Source organism: Lepus europaeus, chromosome 1, assembly GCF_033115175.1.
Source record: "Lepus europaeus isolate LE1 chromosome 1, mLepTim1.pri, whole genome shotgun sequence".
Classification (NCBI taxonomy): domain Eukaryota; kingdom Metazoa; phylum Chordata; class Mammalia; order Lagomorpha; family Leporidae; genus Lepus; species Lepus europaeus.
In genome coordinates this window covers 174,846,756-174,862,786 of record NC_084827.1, presented here as the reverse complement: position 1 = coordinate 174,862,786, position 16,031 = coordinate 174,846,756, and the positions used below count along the sequence as shown (strand labels likewise).

Genomic DNA, 16,031 nt, shown 5'->3' with positions numbered 1-16,031 from the left:
GCAGACGCTGGCACCTTGACCTTGCATTTCCCAGAACTGCGAACCAATACATTTCTGATTGTTTTAAATTACCCAGTCTGGTATTCTGTGATAGTGGCAACAAAGACAAAGGGGTAGGATGGAGATTTGATGTTCAGCAGGTTTGCAATACTATGAACAAAGGGCCGGATAATTGAATTGGTGGCTTTTGCTTCAACATAGAGCCTGTATTGTTTTATCAGTTTGGGCATTTGGGGGATCTTATAGACAGCTGGGAATGTCAGTATGTAAAGGTCAGCCTTCAGAGCTCACAGGAAAGACCCACTTCTCTGAGAGCACTGACAGCGAGTGACTCGGGGACCAAGGTTCCGTCATCCAAAACTAATTCCAGGGCTCAACCTGTGAGCTGGATTTACTCTCCCATCTAGCCTGGAGAAAAATGATCTTGTATTGTATCTGTCATAATTTGGCTTTTAAAGATTAAAGACAGAGACAGCACTTAACAAAGAGGAACACTGGAAAAATTCAGAAATCAGTATCCAGAAAACAAACCACGGCCAATTCTCCCGAATACCAGAGCGGAATGAAATTCACACACACGAAGGGATTGCTTAGGTAACATTGCAATCAACTGAGATGGGATTTTAATTAGATTACCACCTTAAAAAAATTCCTTCTCTTCCTTTGCATTTTGAGGGGAGGGAGCCAGCAGCCCCGAATTTAGAGCAGAGGTTAGTTTTGGCCAAGAACGCATTCTACACCGATGGGGGAGCCCAGTGCCAGCAGGGGGCGCTGGCGCGGCACAGAAACGAGCTCTTCCAGAGGAGCAGGTCTCCGATGAGACAGCAGGTGTGAGGGCCGCGTCGCGGGAATCCGGATCCACCTGGAATTCAGGCGCCTGCACCTGCTGCCCCCTGCGCAGAGCCCCGCATTCGTCCCTCGCTGCCACCGCGGGCTTCGGGGGGCCCCTGGGCTGGGGGGGGGGAGTGCGGTCACGTGCAGTCGTCACCTCCCATCTGCCCAGCTGTCACAAGGTCATCTTCGTGCTCCCCCCCCCCCAATATGCCGAGATTGTCAACCCAGGGAGGAGCCACGTGTCCTTGCTCACACGGCCCCGGTGAGGACGAGGGAATAAGGTAGCCGTGCGCCCTGCCGGCTGAGGAGGGCCAGCCGGTGGACACAGCCGCGGCCGCGCTGGCCTGGGCCGTCCCCGCACCGCCGCGCCCGCGGCTCCGGCTGCGCTCCGGGCGCAGAGTCAACTGACCCACTGGGTTCCAGTCCAGCCCGTCTGGGCCTCAGTTTCCTCCTCGGGCCAAACAGCGGGGCCAGTCCGGCTCCCGGGGCCGCGCCAGCTCCAGCGCGTGCGGCTCCGGCGTCCCCAGCCCCGGGGTCGACGGCGCGCGCTCGGTCAGCACCAAGGACAGGGGCGCCGGCGCGGCCGCGCGGGCGCAAGGTCACTTCCACGGGCACGGCGCGCGCAGGGGGCGAGTGACCCGGCCGGGGGGCGGCCCCGCGGACTCCCGCTCCCCTGGAAGCCCCGCGCAGGCCCGCGCTGCCGCCGCTGCTGCCCCTTGGGGTTTCCTGGGGACGCACCGCGAGCCCGACACCCCTCCAAGGCTGGGGGCCGGGGCACCGCCTCCCGGCCAGTCCGGCCGCGGGTCCCGGAGGGGGAGGGGCATCGCCTCGTGGCCCCGCCTCCGCCAGCCCCGCCCCGCCCCGCAGGCCCCGCCCCGCAGGCCCGCCCCTCTGTTGCCCGGGGAACCGCGGATCCCGCAGCTGCAGGAAGCGTCCGGCGCCGCCGCCGCCACCACCGCGCCCCGGCTCCGGCTCCGCTCCGGCTCCGCTCCTGCGTCCTCCCGGCCCGCCATGCCTCCTCGCCGCGCCCAGGCGCCCGGTGCGCAGCTGCTGCCCGCGCTCGCCGTACCGCTGCTCCTGCTGCTGTGCTCCGAGCCTCGCGGCGGCTGCCTGGCCAGCCCGGTACCCGCCGCGCCCCAGTCCGCACCCGGGCCGTGCGCGGCGCAGCCCTGCCGCCACGGGGGTGTGTGCACTCCGCGCCCCGCGCCCGGCACGCAGCACTCTGGCCCCGCAGGCGAGCCCGGCTACACCTGCACCTGTCCTGCCGGGTTCTCCGGAGCCGACTGCCAGGTGAGTGGACGCGGCGCGCGCGGTGCGGGGCGCCGGCAGGGGGCCCGCGGCTCTCTCCGCCGCCGCTGCCCGGCGCGGGGCCCCGGCGCACCCGACACCGGCTTCTCCCACTTCGGGAAAGGGACGGCTCCGGCCTCTCGCGGACTCCCAGGCGGACCCAGTCGGGGCCGCTCCCCTTGGCCACCCTCGTTCCGGGGCCCTGGGAGCGCCGCTCCGGGGCTGGAACTCCTGGCACCGCGTGGCGAGCCCCTCCCGGCCGGGGCAGAGCCGGGCTCGGGCAGCGCGCGGTCTCGGTGCCTGTCGGGGCTGCGCAGAGAAGCCGGCTCCTGGCGTCCCCGGCCCGGGGGTCGGTGCCCAGGTGGCTCCTGTACCACGTCCGGCTGGACCGTTCGGGGTCAGGGCGCCGGCTCTGGGCGTGGTGGGCCTGGGGCTGGGCTGTCCGGCAGCTCCCTTCTCTGTCTGAGGGCTCCGCGACTCGCCCCTTAATCCGTCCGCCTGGGAGCGGCCGCAGGCCTGCGGGGTGCACCGCGCGCAGGGCTGGCGGGGTCGCCCCTCGCGGCTGCACACCCCCGGGCGCACGCGGACCATAATAAATGGGGTTTTTGCAAGTCTGCAAGCCGGTGGGGACCTATTAACACCACCTCAGTAGGCGATTTGGTAGCGCTCTGTGTGGGTAGGAGACCTGCAAGTCTCTTTTCCAAGGCGAGGGAACAAGGAATTGATCTAAAACGATGAAAGGAAGCCACGCGAATGGGGAACAGATTTGGGATCAAATGCTTGCTTTCTTACATTTAGGGTAGGGGAGTTTGTTTCCTGTACATTTGACAATGATTTAAGAGTTACTTTGACAAAGCTCAAATAGGCTCTTCTCTGAATGGGAGGAAAATGCCTTTTCTTTTCTTCTGATCTTTTCTTCTTTTCTTTGTGGGATTGAGAAGCTTGACCTTGATGGCTAGATTTTTTGCTACTAACCTAGACTCTTTTCCCCCTCTTTAATAGCAAATCATCGACCTGAATCTCTCTTGTTTTTCACTGTGTGATCTTTGTCTTTGTTAACTCGTTCCAGTCACCTTAGATTTCCTGGGGAGATGATGAACAAGAATGTGTGTGATGGGAGTGTGGGAGCAGGTTTGGGGCATGACAGCCTTTTGGGGGAAAGAGACGTCTGTTGGAGTCACTCTAACCCTTCGAGCAGAATCTTGCTGTTTCAGAACTGGGAAGAATGGCACATCAAAGCCAGAGTGCACTCATGCTAATGTTCTCTATTGAGTGGTTACTTAGGTGACTTCCGCAAGAAGCAAGTTGACTGCCTGTTTCTGTCAAACTGCTGTTCTGCTTACCTGTCTGAGTTCTGGTTTTGAAAGAAATGGTTGATTTGGATCTGGGCTGGGGGGTGGGGTGGGGAATGGGCGGGAGAAAGTAGCTGAGGAACCACACCGGCTTCAGGAGGCGAGGAGCAGGACTGGACTATGGGAGTTTCACACTCAGATGTTGTTGGGGACTCCAAAAATAGACGTAAGAACATCTCCAAGAACCGGGAAGAGTTCTTTAGTGTTTCCTAGAGATGACTAACAGAGAAGCACAAATATTGTGATTGGGCCTAAGTTGGGATTTGCTGTGTAATTCCTGAACTAATACGTAAATATTGCAGAACCAGCTGTTTCAAAAGAGATTCGGTTTTGCCGTGTCGCAGGCTGGGCCATGGGCAGGGTGCTCACCTCCGGAGAAGTCACACAGTACTGGGTCCCGAGTTGTAGACACAGCTACAGATTTGGAGCCTGGTGGGACCTGGTTCCCCAGAAGAACGTACCGACCGAGATGATGCAGAGCCCCATAACAAACAAATTTGATTCCTGATGATTTTAATGTAGTTTCTTATGATCTTGCTATAACACTGGAGATTTATTTTCTATGGAATCAAAACTGAACTAAAAACATCATTATAAAGGGCAGTCTCAGTAGAGAAGTTGGGGGAGTGGAAAGAGAGAGAGAGAGAGAGAGAGAGAGATCTGCACACAGTTACAGATGAAGGGGTGATGGGCCCAGCTGTCAGGAGTATGTTTGCTGGGACAGAACCCAAGCTCACTGGATCAATTGATAATGGAATTTTACCCAAGAAGTGAGTTTTCTGAATGAGTGCCGCCCCTCCCCGGACAATGGTGTCAGCAGTGGTAACATTCAGACCCAACCCCGAACTTTCTTTTATTTGGAGAAATTTAAGAAAATCAGAAACTGCTGGTTTGAGTGAATGTGGAGCAAGGTTTGATGAAGCTTCTCCGTGGCTGGGGGCTGAGCCCGCGGAGCTCCGGCCGCAGTTTCTGGGGCCACGGCTCTGGCATCTGTAGGAGGGGCGGCCGTCTGAGCTGTCTTGAAGAGACTGCCTCCAGGTTTTGCTGTCCGACTGCCAGCGCTGTGTGGAAGCCTCACCTGTCTGTCCTCTATGTTTCCCACGTGGTCAGGTGCTCCCTCCTTCGGTGCCGGCGGGAGGTGCAGACCATGCCAGCCCGCTCACTGCTGCACCCCGGCAGCCTCCTTTCTCTGCTCTCTCCCATCATTCCAACTTCCTTGATGGCTGCCTGCTGTTTCCAGCATGCCCCAGTATCTCAGCAGTGAACAACTCCCTTCCCTTCCAGTGTGTGTCCCTTGCAGTCTTGACAGCCAAACCAAATTGTGGGTGGGTGTGCGTCTTGTCTCTGTGGGTGTCCACAATAAGGGTTGTGGGGGGAATCTGTGAATGAAGTGGTGAACGTCCCTGAGCACCTGTGGCACCCCCTGACTGTCCCCTCTCCCCGTTCTCAATTTTGTGCACACTCGTCATATGCTCATGACCCTTACTGTGTCCGCTAATATCATTTCCTAGAGTCAGGTGAACAGACCGAAGCTCATTTTGCTTGGGAGGCAGATCCAAGGTCTCCCATTTTGATACCCTTGTGAAAATCATCAACACTTAAAATATATCCCAGGTCATCTTGCCATACTTATATATCTTCAATAATGAGAAAGTCGCTGATTGCAAAGAGCTACAGGGAAATCTAGTTCACAGAGACATGATGATGATGGTGGTGACAAAACTTTGTCTCCAGCGCTTGCCAGATGCCAGCAATATGGACTTTGCAGTGGGCTTGGCTATGCCCTGGCCCTTGCGGGGTCCTGTGCTCTAGGTGCTGGCCCCGTCTGCCGTTTTATAAGTGACATGCAGAATAGCTCAGGGACTGTCCCAGTGCCACATTGGTAGTAAGGGTTCGGGCTGGAATTGGTGCAGGGCTGAGAAGGTAGTGCAGCTTTGGCCCTGCCATTGCCATCTGTGTGGCCTCTTTGAGTCCTGCCAATCAAAAAGGGTTGGGTGAATTCTGAAGCCGGCCTTGCTTGAAAACCCTGAGTGCGTCTGGCTGTGCTCAGCTGGATACAAAGGCACAGCAGAGCCAAAGCTGCAGCAGGGCCGTCCACCTTGGAGTTACAATCCCCAGACCTTGCTGCAGGTGTTTTTACCATGGGGCCAAGCAAACGGAGGCGAAATAAAAGAAATTCAGGTGTTTCTGTTTGGTTTGAAAAAGCCCCCCCCCCCCCACACACACACTTTAAAGTGAGACGCTTTTGTTTTTCTTGTTCATTTGGGCAAGCCGGCAGGTGTTACAGGTGTCACAGGTGGTGGCTGCTGGGCCCTCTTTTCTTTCTTTCTTTCTTTTTTTTTTTTTCTGAATGGTAGAGATGCCTCCCTTCTTTTGGGCTATCCATGAAAACTAGGGACTATTTAAATAGGTACTATTTTGTTTGTAGAGCTATTTTACTGAAATAATTCTTCGCCAAATATTCAAGCGGTCACTGTTTTTTTTTTTTTTTTATTACATGTTCCCCAGGGAGTGTTTTCTTTGGAATTATAATAAAAATGTGTCAATTTCTGTACTTGGAGGCAAAGAAAGGGCTGGGAGCTGCTTTTTATGCAAGTGAATCTTACTCATTGAGCTGATTCCATAATCCTCCCTGCTGATTAAACATGCTGACTTGAAACAACAGCTCTGCTTCAGATGAACCTATTTTCAATTGAGGATGGCTAACAGCAACACAGAATTCTAGTTCCTGCAGTCTCATCTTCTCTACTGGCCGACATGTGCACGCGCACACACACACACACACACCGTGATGTGCGCAAAATGTCGCATACCAGCTGAGATGTCAAGGACGTTACTTCTTTCTCTGGCTTTTCCAATAGCTTTTTGTGACCTTGGGAGTATCATTTCATAGCCATGAACTTCAGTGTTCATATTTCTTAAGTGGACTAATAATCTTTGTTTGATTTTCTTTATAGGAATGATGCAACTCACGAGTGAGAACATAGTAACGTGTTTTTCATCAGTATAAAGAAGGATATAGAGCTAACTTTTTTTTAAAGATTTATTTATTTGAAAGGCAGAGTTACAGAGAGGCAGAGGCAGAGAGAGAGAGAGAGAGAGAGAGAGGGAGGGAGAGAGAGAGAGGTCTTAGGTCTTCCATCCGCTGGTCCACTCCCCAGATGGCCACAACAGCTGGAGCTGCGCTGATCCAGAACCAGGAGCTTCCTCCGGGTCTCCCACGCAGGTGCAGGGACCCAAACACTTGGGCCTTCTTTTGCTGCTTTCCCAGGCCATAGCAGAGAGCTGGACCGGAAGTGGAGCAGCCGGGACTCAAACCGGCGCCCATATGGGATGCTGGCACTGCAGGCAGAGGCCTCACCCGCTATGCTACAGTGCCGGTTGGGAGCTAACTCTTAGACATTTTGAAAAAAAAGTAAAGTGTTCCACAGACACAAGGTGTGCTAAGACAAGGATTGCAGTTCTCCTGTGTAGAATATGACTGGGCCGATTTATTTGGTGTCTGGTTGTTCCCCTTCAAGGAAAAAACTCAGATTTCTCGAGCAGAAGACTCGCGCTACAACATGTTTTGAACACGACTAATTGTGTTATGATTTTTATAAATGCATAGTTTGTTTTATTGCATAAACCATGTCTCAGGAAATCTGCAGTGACTTGAAGTTTTCCTTTGAAGTGAAAAAAAAAAAAAGCCTTGTCAAAATTCTGATTAGTATTTTAAGAAAAGAGGCAATGGTTGGTTGATTTTCATGGTGTTATTACAGTGATTTTCTTATTTTGTGCGTCATCTTCTTGGTGCCTTCTTCGGAAACATCACTTCTCCCAGCTTGGCCCCTTGACAAACATGTATTCTTGTCTTCGGCGTCTTTGCTTAAGCCTCTCATATGACATGGTGCCATCGAAAATGGCTTTGTTTATGCCCTCATTTCGCAAACATCGAACAAGAAAGGAAACCTAGTCTGAAGTTGAAGGGCATTTGAGTCAGGCAGCAGAATCCTGCGTTGTATTTTTAGATATCCTTATCAGCCCAGGAGGCAGCTGTGGTCAGGGCTGCATGACAGAGGCAGCCGCTGCACAAGCCTGGCCCCAAACACAAGACCCAGGAGCACGGCAAAGCTTAGTAGTCTGACTTCAAGTTTACCCTCTTCCCTGCCTCACCCACATTGGCTGCCCACCCTGGCTACCTACTAGCATCACCTGGGAGCTTGAACATGTGTGAGTGATAGGCTCCATCCAACTTCCTGTCCCCTAGATTCTGAGTTGCTGTCCTGGAGCAGGGCGCAGGCCCTGGTGACTTTGAAATGCTCACCAGGTGACTCAGTTGTCTGCTGAGGCTCTCCTGTCTCCCCCAGGGCCTGCCTTGCACCTAGCACATGGCAGGGAAACGGGAGAGCCCTCATCGTACTTGTGCTTGGTCATTGTCATCTGAGAGGTGCCCAGGTCTGGAGTCCTGGTTTCCTGGCTCACAAGTGGTTTCAGTTTCTCATCTCTAAGTGGACTTGCAGTGGGCATCGGTCCTGGGCTGGAATCTGTTTCAGGGTACCCTTGGATAAGGAGTTCCTTCCTCTGAGGCTTAGCTCCTCATCTGTGAACATGGGACCCGGGTGCCAACTGTGACGTTTGTCCTGGTGTTGGAAAAGGCTAGCCCAGTGCCTGGCCTACAGGTGACACCTGATGGAAAGTGTTCACTTCCACTGGGGCTGCCTCTGGCTCCTCTCACAATGTGCAACTGGAACGTGCACTGGGCGCCTTGAGCAGGTTAAGGAGTTACTAATAGTTTTTAATCGAATGCGCTGCAGTCAGCGGTTGTGATGTGCATCTCAGAGGCCTTGTGTGCAAAAGGAGGGGCCCCTTCCTGCTCCCCCAGCCAAAGCAGCTCTGCCCTGAGGTGAGTCAGGGCACACAGGTGCCAAGTGCAGGCTCTGCATACAGTTGGCTCTCTGTAAATGCTGCTGAACAACTTGACCAGCTTGAGTGGGGTACCTCTCTGGGTCTCATGGGGCAAATATGGACCTGTGGGCCAGGGCTGTGATCAGGAGGGGTGCACATGCAGACATTAGCATTTAAGAATACTCTCTGGTGCCATCTCTGTTTTGGGAAGTGCAAAGTATCTTTCAGTAGGTGGTTTGGGGGCTGGCACTGTGGTGCAGTGGGTTAAAGCCCTGGCCTGCAGTGCCAGCATCCCATATGGGTGCTGGTTTGAGTCCTGGCTGCTCCACTTCTGATCCAGCTCTCTGCTAATGTACCTGGGAAAGCAGCAGAGGATGGCCCAAGTACTTGGGCTCCTGCACCCACGTGGGAGACCTGGAAGAAGCTCCTGACTCCTGGCTTCAGATTGGTCTCAGCTCCGGCCATTGTGGCCACTTGGGGAGTGACTAGTGGATGGAAGACATCTCTCTCTGTCTCTACCTCTCTCTGTAACTCTTTCAAATAAATAAATCTTAAAAAAAAAGATGGTATGTAGTATCCCTGGATTTTAGTATTTCTGATTAAGTTTTCGTTTTTAAAATGATTTATAGTTATTTTAAAGAAGAGGGGGAGAGAGATTGAGGGGGAGAGAGAGAGATCTTTCATTCACTTATTCACTCCCCAAATGGCTGTTACAGGCATTTGGGCTGGACTAGGCTAAAGCCAGGAGCTTCTTCCAGGTCTCTCAGATGGGTGCAGGGGCCCAAGCACTTGCGCCTTCTTCCACTGATTTCCTATGTGCATTAGCAGGAGGCTGGATGGGAAGCAGAGCAGCGGAGACTCAAACCAGTGCCCAATTGGGATGCTGGTGCTGCAGGCGGTGGCTTAATTTCCTGCACCGCAGGTGCTTGCCCCAGTTTTTACTTTCTCCGTGACCTGAAGAAGGATTCTGAAGCATGGACCAGTTTATCCTCCCAGCTAAGAATGAGTTTTAACATCTGTAAATGTGTGGAAAGAAAAACGAGAACTACATGCATTACAATCACGTCAAATTCCAACTTCAGGCCACACCCATGAGGCTGTAGTATGCACAGTGGCAGGGCTGGGCAGTGGCCACAGACACCTGGCCTGCAGAGCTGCACGTGGTTATTATGCGGCTTTGATAAGGAGGCAATTTGTTGACCCTCTCCCAAATGTGAGTGTTCCTGTAAAGAGTTCGTTTTCCCAATGTGATTTTGGAGGCTCCGCGGCAGGCTCCTCCCCCTTCGCCCTGTTCCTCTTCCTGCCCTCCCAGCCTCTCCTCCTGATGATTAGAGCTGACCCCCACGTCCGTCCGGGCTGACCCAAGGAGAAAGAGAAACAGAGCCCTGGGCTTCAAATCGCTAGACTCTCCAGAGTCTCCCTGTGCAGACCTGGACTTTTCATTTGCCGTCAGCTCCCCAGTCCACACCCTTGGTGCCGTTGGTGAGTGTGGACGCCACATCGTGCTCTGTCCCCAGGCAGGTGCACGCCGCAGGAAAGGGCAGGGTGACTTGGGGGGATGTGGAATCTGGGTGAGGACCCAGGACGGAGTTACTGTCTTCCCTACACACCATTTCCTGATTCATGAATAGGATGGGGGTGGGGGTAAGAGACCCATTTGTAACACCTGCCACAGAGCTGGTCCTCTTTCAACCCAGGCTGCTCTTTTTCTCCAAACGGATACGGCCCCCCCGTTTAATGGCTAAGGAAGCTGGGGTCCTCTAGCTGGGTGTTTGCCAGGTGAGTCCAGGCATTGTGGCTTTGAGTGTCATTACTTTTCTCTACTCTCCTCGCCTCTGACCACTCCCTGGCTTGAGATTTCAAGGTGAGGACAGACTGGTGGGGTTGGGGCAGGGGAGAGCTAGCTGTCGCAGTTCCAGTGGGTCCAGTTTAGGGAAAGCTGTAAGGTTGGGATGAAGAGTGAGGGTTTGAGAAATGACATCGGTACACTTAAAGGGAAGCGTGTCTGGCCTTTTCAGCTCACAGCCCCTGAAAGCAAATTTCATTGCTGGTGCTTATCTGGGTCTCCTGGTTAATTTAAAGGAGGCTTCGTAATTGCTTTTGGGTCTCTCAGGTGGATTGAAACTCCTTTATGGAAGACATTGTGCCATGGAAATAATCCCCAAACACGACAAGTGTGTTGTCCCGGTTTCCCTGGGTCTGCAGCAAGTCGGCTGATAGGGCCAAGGGGAAAGGATCTCTGGTTTCCCAGAGTGTTTGGGTCACAGTTTTGCAAAAAAGTCTTTTGGAACAAAGTCCTGTGCTTAATTTTTCAAGAAAAATGGATGCATTAGAGCAGAGAAAGTGTTTTAAATGTGCCCTCAGGGCGTGACCTCAGAAAGGGAAGATTTCATAGAGGGCAATGAAAAGAAAACCTAGCCTGCAACTTCAGATCAACATGCCCCTCCACGAAGGGTTCCTAGACACTTTTCACAGCATTACTACATTTGTTAAGGTGTCACTTACATATGACAAGCGTGGCTCTTCTCAGCCCCCACCTCTGCGTTTTGGCACGGTTGTGTAACTGCCACACGCTCACTCCCGTCGATGTCCTCCTGCCCCTGGGTAGCCAGCCGTCTCCCTGCAGGCTCATCCCACGTGCCCACGCATTGTCGGCACGGGTGGGGTGACAGCGTTCTGGAGACAAGTTTCGGTGAACATGTCCACTTTATTAACAAGCAAGCACACCTTTCAAAGGGCAGGCAGGTGGGGTAACTACTTCAGGGCAACACTAATTCTATAGGATGAAGCCAGTATTGGTGCCACTATGCTTCTTCAATCAGCTTGAAGGTCACTCAGCTAGGGTAGCTTTCCAGGTGTGCCTGGGCCACGCCTGGGCGCTGTTTACCTGATTGGAAGAAGGCGGGGGTGGGGGAGACGCGTCTGGGGCTCCTGCTGCCTGCCAGCAGTCAGGCTAACTGTGTGGGCTAGGCAGGCGGCCTCACGGGGATCACCCACATCTCCCCAGCCCCTGGCGCCTACTGTTCTGATTTCTGCCCCTGTAGCATGGTCTTTGCCACATGGCATCTGACTATAATCCCACATGTGCTTTTCCTCCTTTGCACAGTGGCTTCTGAGGTTGATCCAGGTCGTTCCATGTGCCAGAGCCTGGCTTCTTACCATCGCTGAGTAGTCGCCCACTTGAATGGATGTGCCGCAGTTTGGCTATCTGTTCACCACCTGATGACATTTGGTTTGTTGCCAATTTTTGATGATGATGGATCAAGTTGCCTTAAAGATTCATATGTCTCATTTCTCTTGAGTCAATCCATAGGATTTTGTAGGATTACTGGGCTATACAATAAATGCACAGGAAACTTTTATAAGACACTGCTCAACTCTTTTCCAGAATAGCTATACTCTTACCTTCCTATCAGCAAGAAATGAGAATGCCAGTTGCTTGCCAATTCTTGCTGTGTTGTTGGTGGTGCATATTTAGCTCTTCCGATAAGTGCGTGATATCACATTGTGGTTTTAATTTACATTTTCATAATGATTAATGATTCTGAACATCATTTTAGGTTTTATTTGCCATTCTCGCCTCTTTGATGAAGTATCTGTTCAAATGAGCTGTGAAGTTTTCCCATCATTTGGTTACAGATCCTTTGTTCAATATGTGATTTGCAAATACTTTCAAACTGTGGTTTTTTGTTTCCTTAACAGTATTTTTCAAAGGGCAACCTTTTAATTTTGATGAAGTCAGATTTACTAATATTTTTCTTTTATGTTTTGTGCTTTTTCTATGTCCTAAGAAATATTCATCTAACCAAAGGGTTAGATGTTTTGTTAACACTGAACAAAAATTCCTTTCTGTTTTCCTTCCAAGTTTTCTCATGTATTGTTTTAGGTTTCATAGTTAGGTCTGTTATTTTGGGGGTAATATTTGTAGATGGGGCAACTTCGTGTAATTTTGTTCATTGTTTTTGCACATGGATAGTCCATTGTTCCAGAAATATTTGTTGATCAGACCATCTCTACCGAATTATTTCATTGAACATCACTTGGTCATATATATGAGTCCATTTCTGGACTATTCCATTGAATGGGTGTCTATCTTTTTACCAGTCCCACATTGTCTTGCAATGACTGTAGCTTTGAGTAAGTCTTGAAATCAGGTTGTGTGAGTTCTGTGAGTTTGTTCTGTTTTTGGCTATTCTAGACCCTTTGGAGCTTATCTTTTAGAGTGGCATGGAAGAGGGAGACAGGGAAATGCAGTTCTCCCAAGCACATGTTGACAGGACAAGGATTCCAAAAACCAGGATAGAATTTCTCATGGAGATAGTTCTAGGATTCCTAACCTGGGCTCTAAGAGTAGTTTCAAAACTATGTGGCTGTCCTGTCCCAAGATGCCTTTGTATGGATATGTTTGCCTGGGGGATGGTTCACACCTGTCAAGAAATTCTGTAAGAAGTTATCTGCCTTTTTTCATTTAACATTATATACAGAGGATTAACTATTCTAGGTAAAGAGTTTAGTGGAAAAAAAAAGCTAACTACCAGTAGAAGAGCTACTGGAATGGAGGAAGGAGAAGCTGGTTGGATACATGGAACCTTCTGGGCGTGAGCTAAGGCACCAGGAGCCAGCCTGGGCTGTGAAATGGCTCCAGTGTAGGATGCTCAGTCAAGTTTGGATTTTTTTTTTTTGCCTGATTTTCTTTGGGTTGCACTCTTTTCATTGATTTGTGATAGCTCTTTGTTAATCAAGGGAATTGTGTCAGATTTTTTTTTAAAGATTTATTTATTTGAAATGAAGAATTAGAGAGAGAGAGAGAAATAGAGAGGGAGAGAAAGAGAGAATGAGAATGAGATCTTCTATCTGCTGGTTCACTCCCCAGATGGCTGCATCTGGGCCGATCTGAAGCCAGGAGCTTCTTCTGAGTCTCCCATGTGGGTGGAAGGAGCCCAAGCAGTTGGACCATTTTCTGCGGTCTTCCCAGGTGCATTAGCAGGAAACTGGATCAGAAGTGGAGCAGCTGGGACTCGAACTGGCGCCCATATGGGATGCCAACACTGCAGGTGGCAGCTTTACCTGCTATGCCACAGGGCCGGCCCCAAATATTTTTTCTTTATCGTGGCTCTTTTTACTTTGTGTGGGAATTTTTTATCCTTTAGAAGCTTATAATCTTTGGTTCTTATTTAGCCAAGGTCATCAATAGGATGGTTGATGGACTTGATTAGAGCTCTTATGTTTGATTACCATACTGGACAATATATTGAGAAGGATCTGATCGAAGCCACGAGTTTGCTTTTGGAGAAGTCTGTTTTGGCCAAGGTTTATGTTGATAGGACCGATCCCATGATATCTTCTCTGGAACCTACAATTAAGAATAGCCCTAGTTTATGGCTATCTTTAGAAGCGCTGGCCCAGATTCTCTAACTCATATTTGGATACTTTTAATTTCTCTTGACTTTTTATTGAGGCTAGAACACTGCAAGCATTTTATCAAGATTCTTCATTTCGTTTGTAAAAAAAGAACCACTCAGCACATTTTCCTTTAATAGCTGGCATGGTTGCCTTAGTATTTTGCTGAAATCACCAAGGTAATTTGAGTGGCATTAGTGGATAACAGAGTATTTCTTAAAAGTCCTGGATGGTGAAATGGTCTGATTTCAAAATGTGTTCTTCATCCAGGCCGGGGCACAAAGACAGGCTTAATATTCAGCAAAATGCAAATTTCCCTTATGCTTTAATTTCCAATTATATTTTTAGCTCTTTCCCCCTGAGAGCAGCCTCCTTTCTTCTGGCCAGGGAATTTTGTGGTTCTCTGTCTTCATTTTCTCTCTTTAAAATTGGCCATTGGCTTTTTTGGGGGGGAGGGGTTGTTCAAAATGGAGTTCTTTTATTTCTATAGAAAAGCCTCTTAATGAGAGAAACAATAGGAGAGACAGAGAAGTGAGAACTAATATTAGCATTTCTGTGAGGCCCCAAATAAACTCAGCTGGAGAGAAGTAAATGTAATATTTTTTTCCTTTTACTCAGGGAGGGTAGGAAGTCAGCCTCCCTTTTGTATCCCAAACAAAACATGTATTATCATGTCCAACCTTAATATACGACGCTGAACATGAACTTGTTACACACTGCAAGGCGATGTTAGGCTGCTTCCTCTGCTCCCCTGTCTTCCAGCGGAGCCTGCAGACGCTTTGCTGGTCTGTGTTGAGTTCGAGGACCTCCGAAACCCTCTCTCCAGAACCCAGAACTCCCTGCTAGCGTGAGCACTCACTCATGCGTCTTCTGTTCTTTCTCCCGCACATGTGGACAAAAGGTTGACATGCACATGTGGTCCGGGAGACCCAGAAGGGCAGGCGACCAGGCTGTTGGTGGGGACTGTTCAGCCCATCTGTTCCCCCACCCCCATGTCTGCCTTCCACTTGCACGTGGAGCCCTTAAAAATACCCTCGGCTGCAGTCGGTTCTTCCTTCCCAGAAGGGCTCTTTGTTCTGTTCAGGGCCCACCTGTAGACTACCTCCTTCTTCCAATGAAGGGCCGCTACCCGCGGGATGCGCTTGCCAGCACCTGAAAAGAAGTGGCTCCTCCTTCTCCTCCTTCTCTGTGCGTGCTCTGACCACCACACAGTAGGAGGAAGCTTCGTGCCCAGAGAGCAACATCCGGGAGTGTTGCCTGTGCTGCCGTCCCAGACGATGGATGATCCTGCTGTGCCCATGGCTCCTCATGACCCCAAGACCTATCCGCTGTGTCTGTGACAGTTAAAACGTTTTTATTGAGATAGATCCTCATAATGTAAAAGTAGCGTTTTTTAAAAGATTGATTTTAGGGGGCTGGCGCCGTGGCACACTAGGTTAATCCTCCGCCTGTGGCGCCGGCATCCCACATGGGCGCCGGTTCTAGTCCCGGCTGCTCCTCTTCCCATCCAGCTCTCTGCTGTGGCCTGGGAAAGCAGTGGAGGATGGCCCAGGTGCTTTGGCCCTGCACCCACATGGGAGACCCAGAGGAGGCACCTGGCTCCTGGCTTTGGATTGGCACAGCTCCGGCTGTTGTGGCCATTTGGGGAGTGAACCAGTGGAGGGAAGACCTCTCTCTGTCTCTACCTCTCACTGTCTGTAGCTCTACCTGTCAAATTAATAAATAAATAAAAATCTTTAAAAAAATAAAACATTGATTTTATTTGTCTGAAAGAGTTACAGAGAGAGGTAGAGACTGAGAAAGAGAGAGGTCTTCCATCTGTTGGTTCACTCCCCAGATGGCTGCAATGGCCGGAGCCGAGCTAATCTGGAGCCAGGAGCCAGGAGCTTCTTCCTGTTCTCCCACATAGGTGCAGGGGCCCAAGGACTTGGGCCATCTTCTACTGCTTTCTCAGGCCATAGCAGAGAGCTGGATCAGAAGTGGAGTGGCCGAGACTTGAACTGGTGCCCACATGGGATGCCTGCGCAGCAGGTCAGGGCTTTAACCTGGTGCACCACAGCACAGCCCCCAAAGTAACCATTTTAAAGCAAAGCAGTGGCATTTAGTACGTTCATGATCTAGTTCCAAAGCATTTTTATCATCCTCAAAGGAAATCATAATGCTGACTAGGCACTGTTCCCCCATTTCCTGCTTCTCCCACCAAAATCCCTGGCAACCACCAATCTGCGTTCTGTGTCTGTGGATTTGTGCGTTCTTGGTATTTCATGTGAT

At 50.9% G+C, this 16,031-nt stretch overlaps 1 protein-coding gene across 1 annotated transcript in view; it reads left to right on the top strand.

Annotated features, from left to right (window-relative positions):
- The first annotated feature begins 1,845 nt into the window (after nucleotides 1-1,845).
- DNER (delta/notch like EGF repeat containing) overlaps nucleotides 1,846-16,031 on the top strand; it is a 396,414-nt gene continuing 382,228 nt past the window's right edge. Inside the window, exon 1 of the mRNA XM_062193179.1 lies at nucleotides 1,846-2,124. Within this exon, the coding sequence (XP_062049163.1) occupies nucleotides 1,846-2,124 (279 nt within the window). The remainder of the gene's footprint in view (nucleotides 2,125-16,031) is intronic.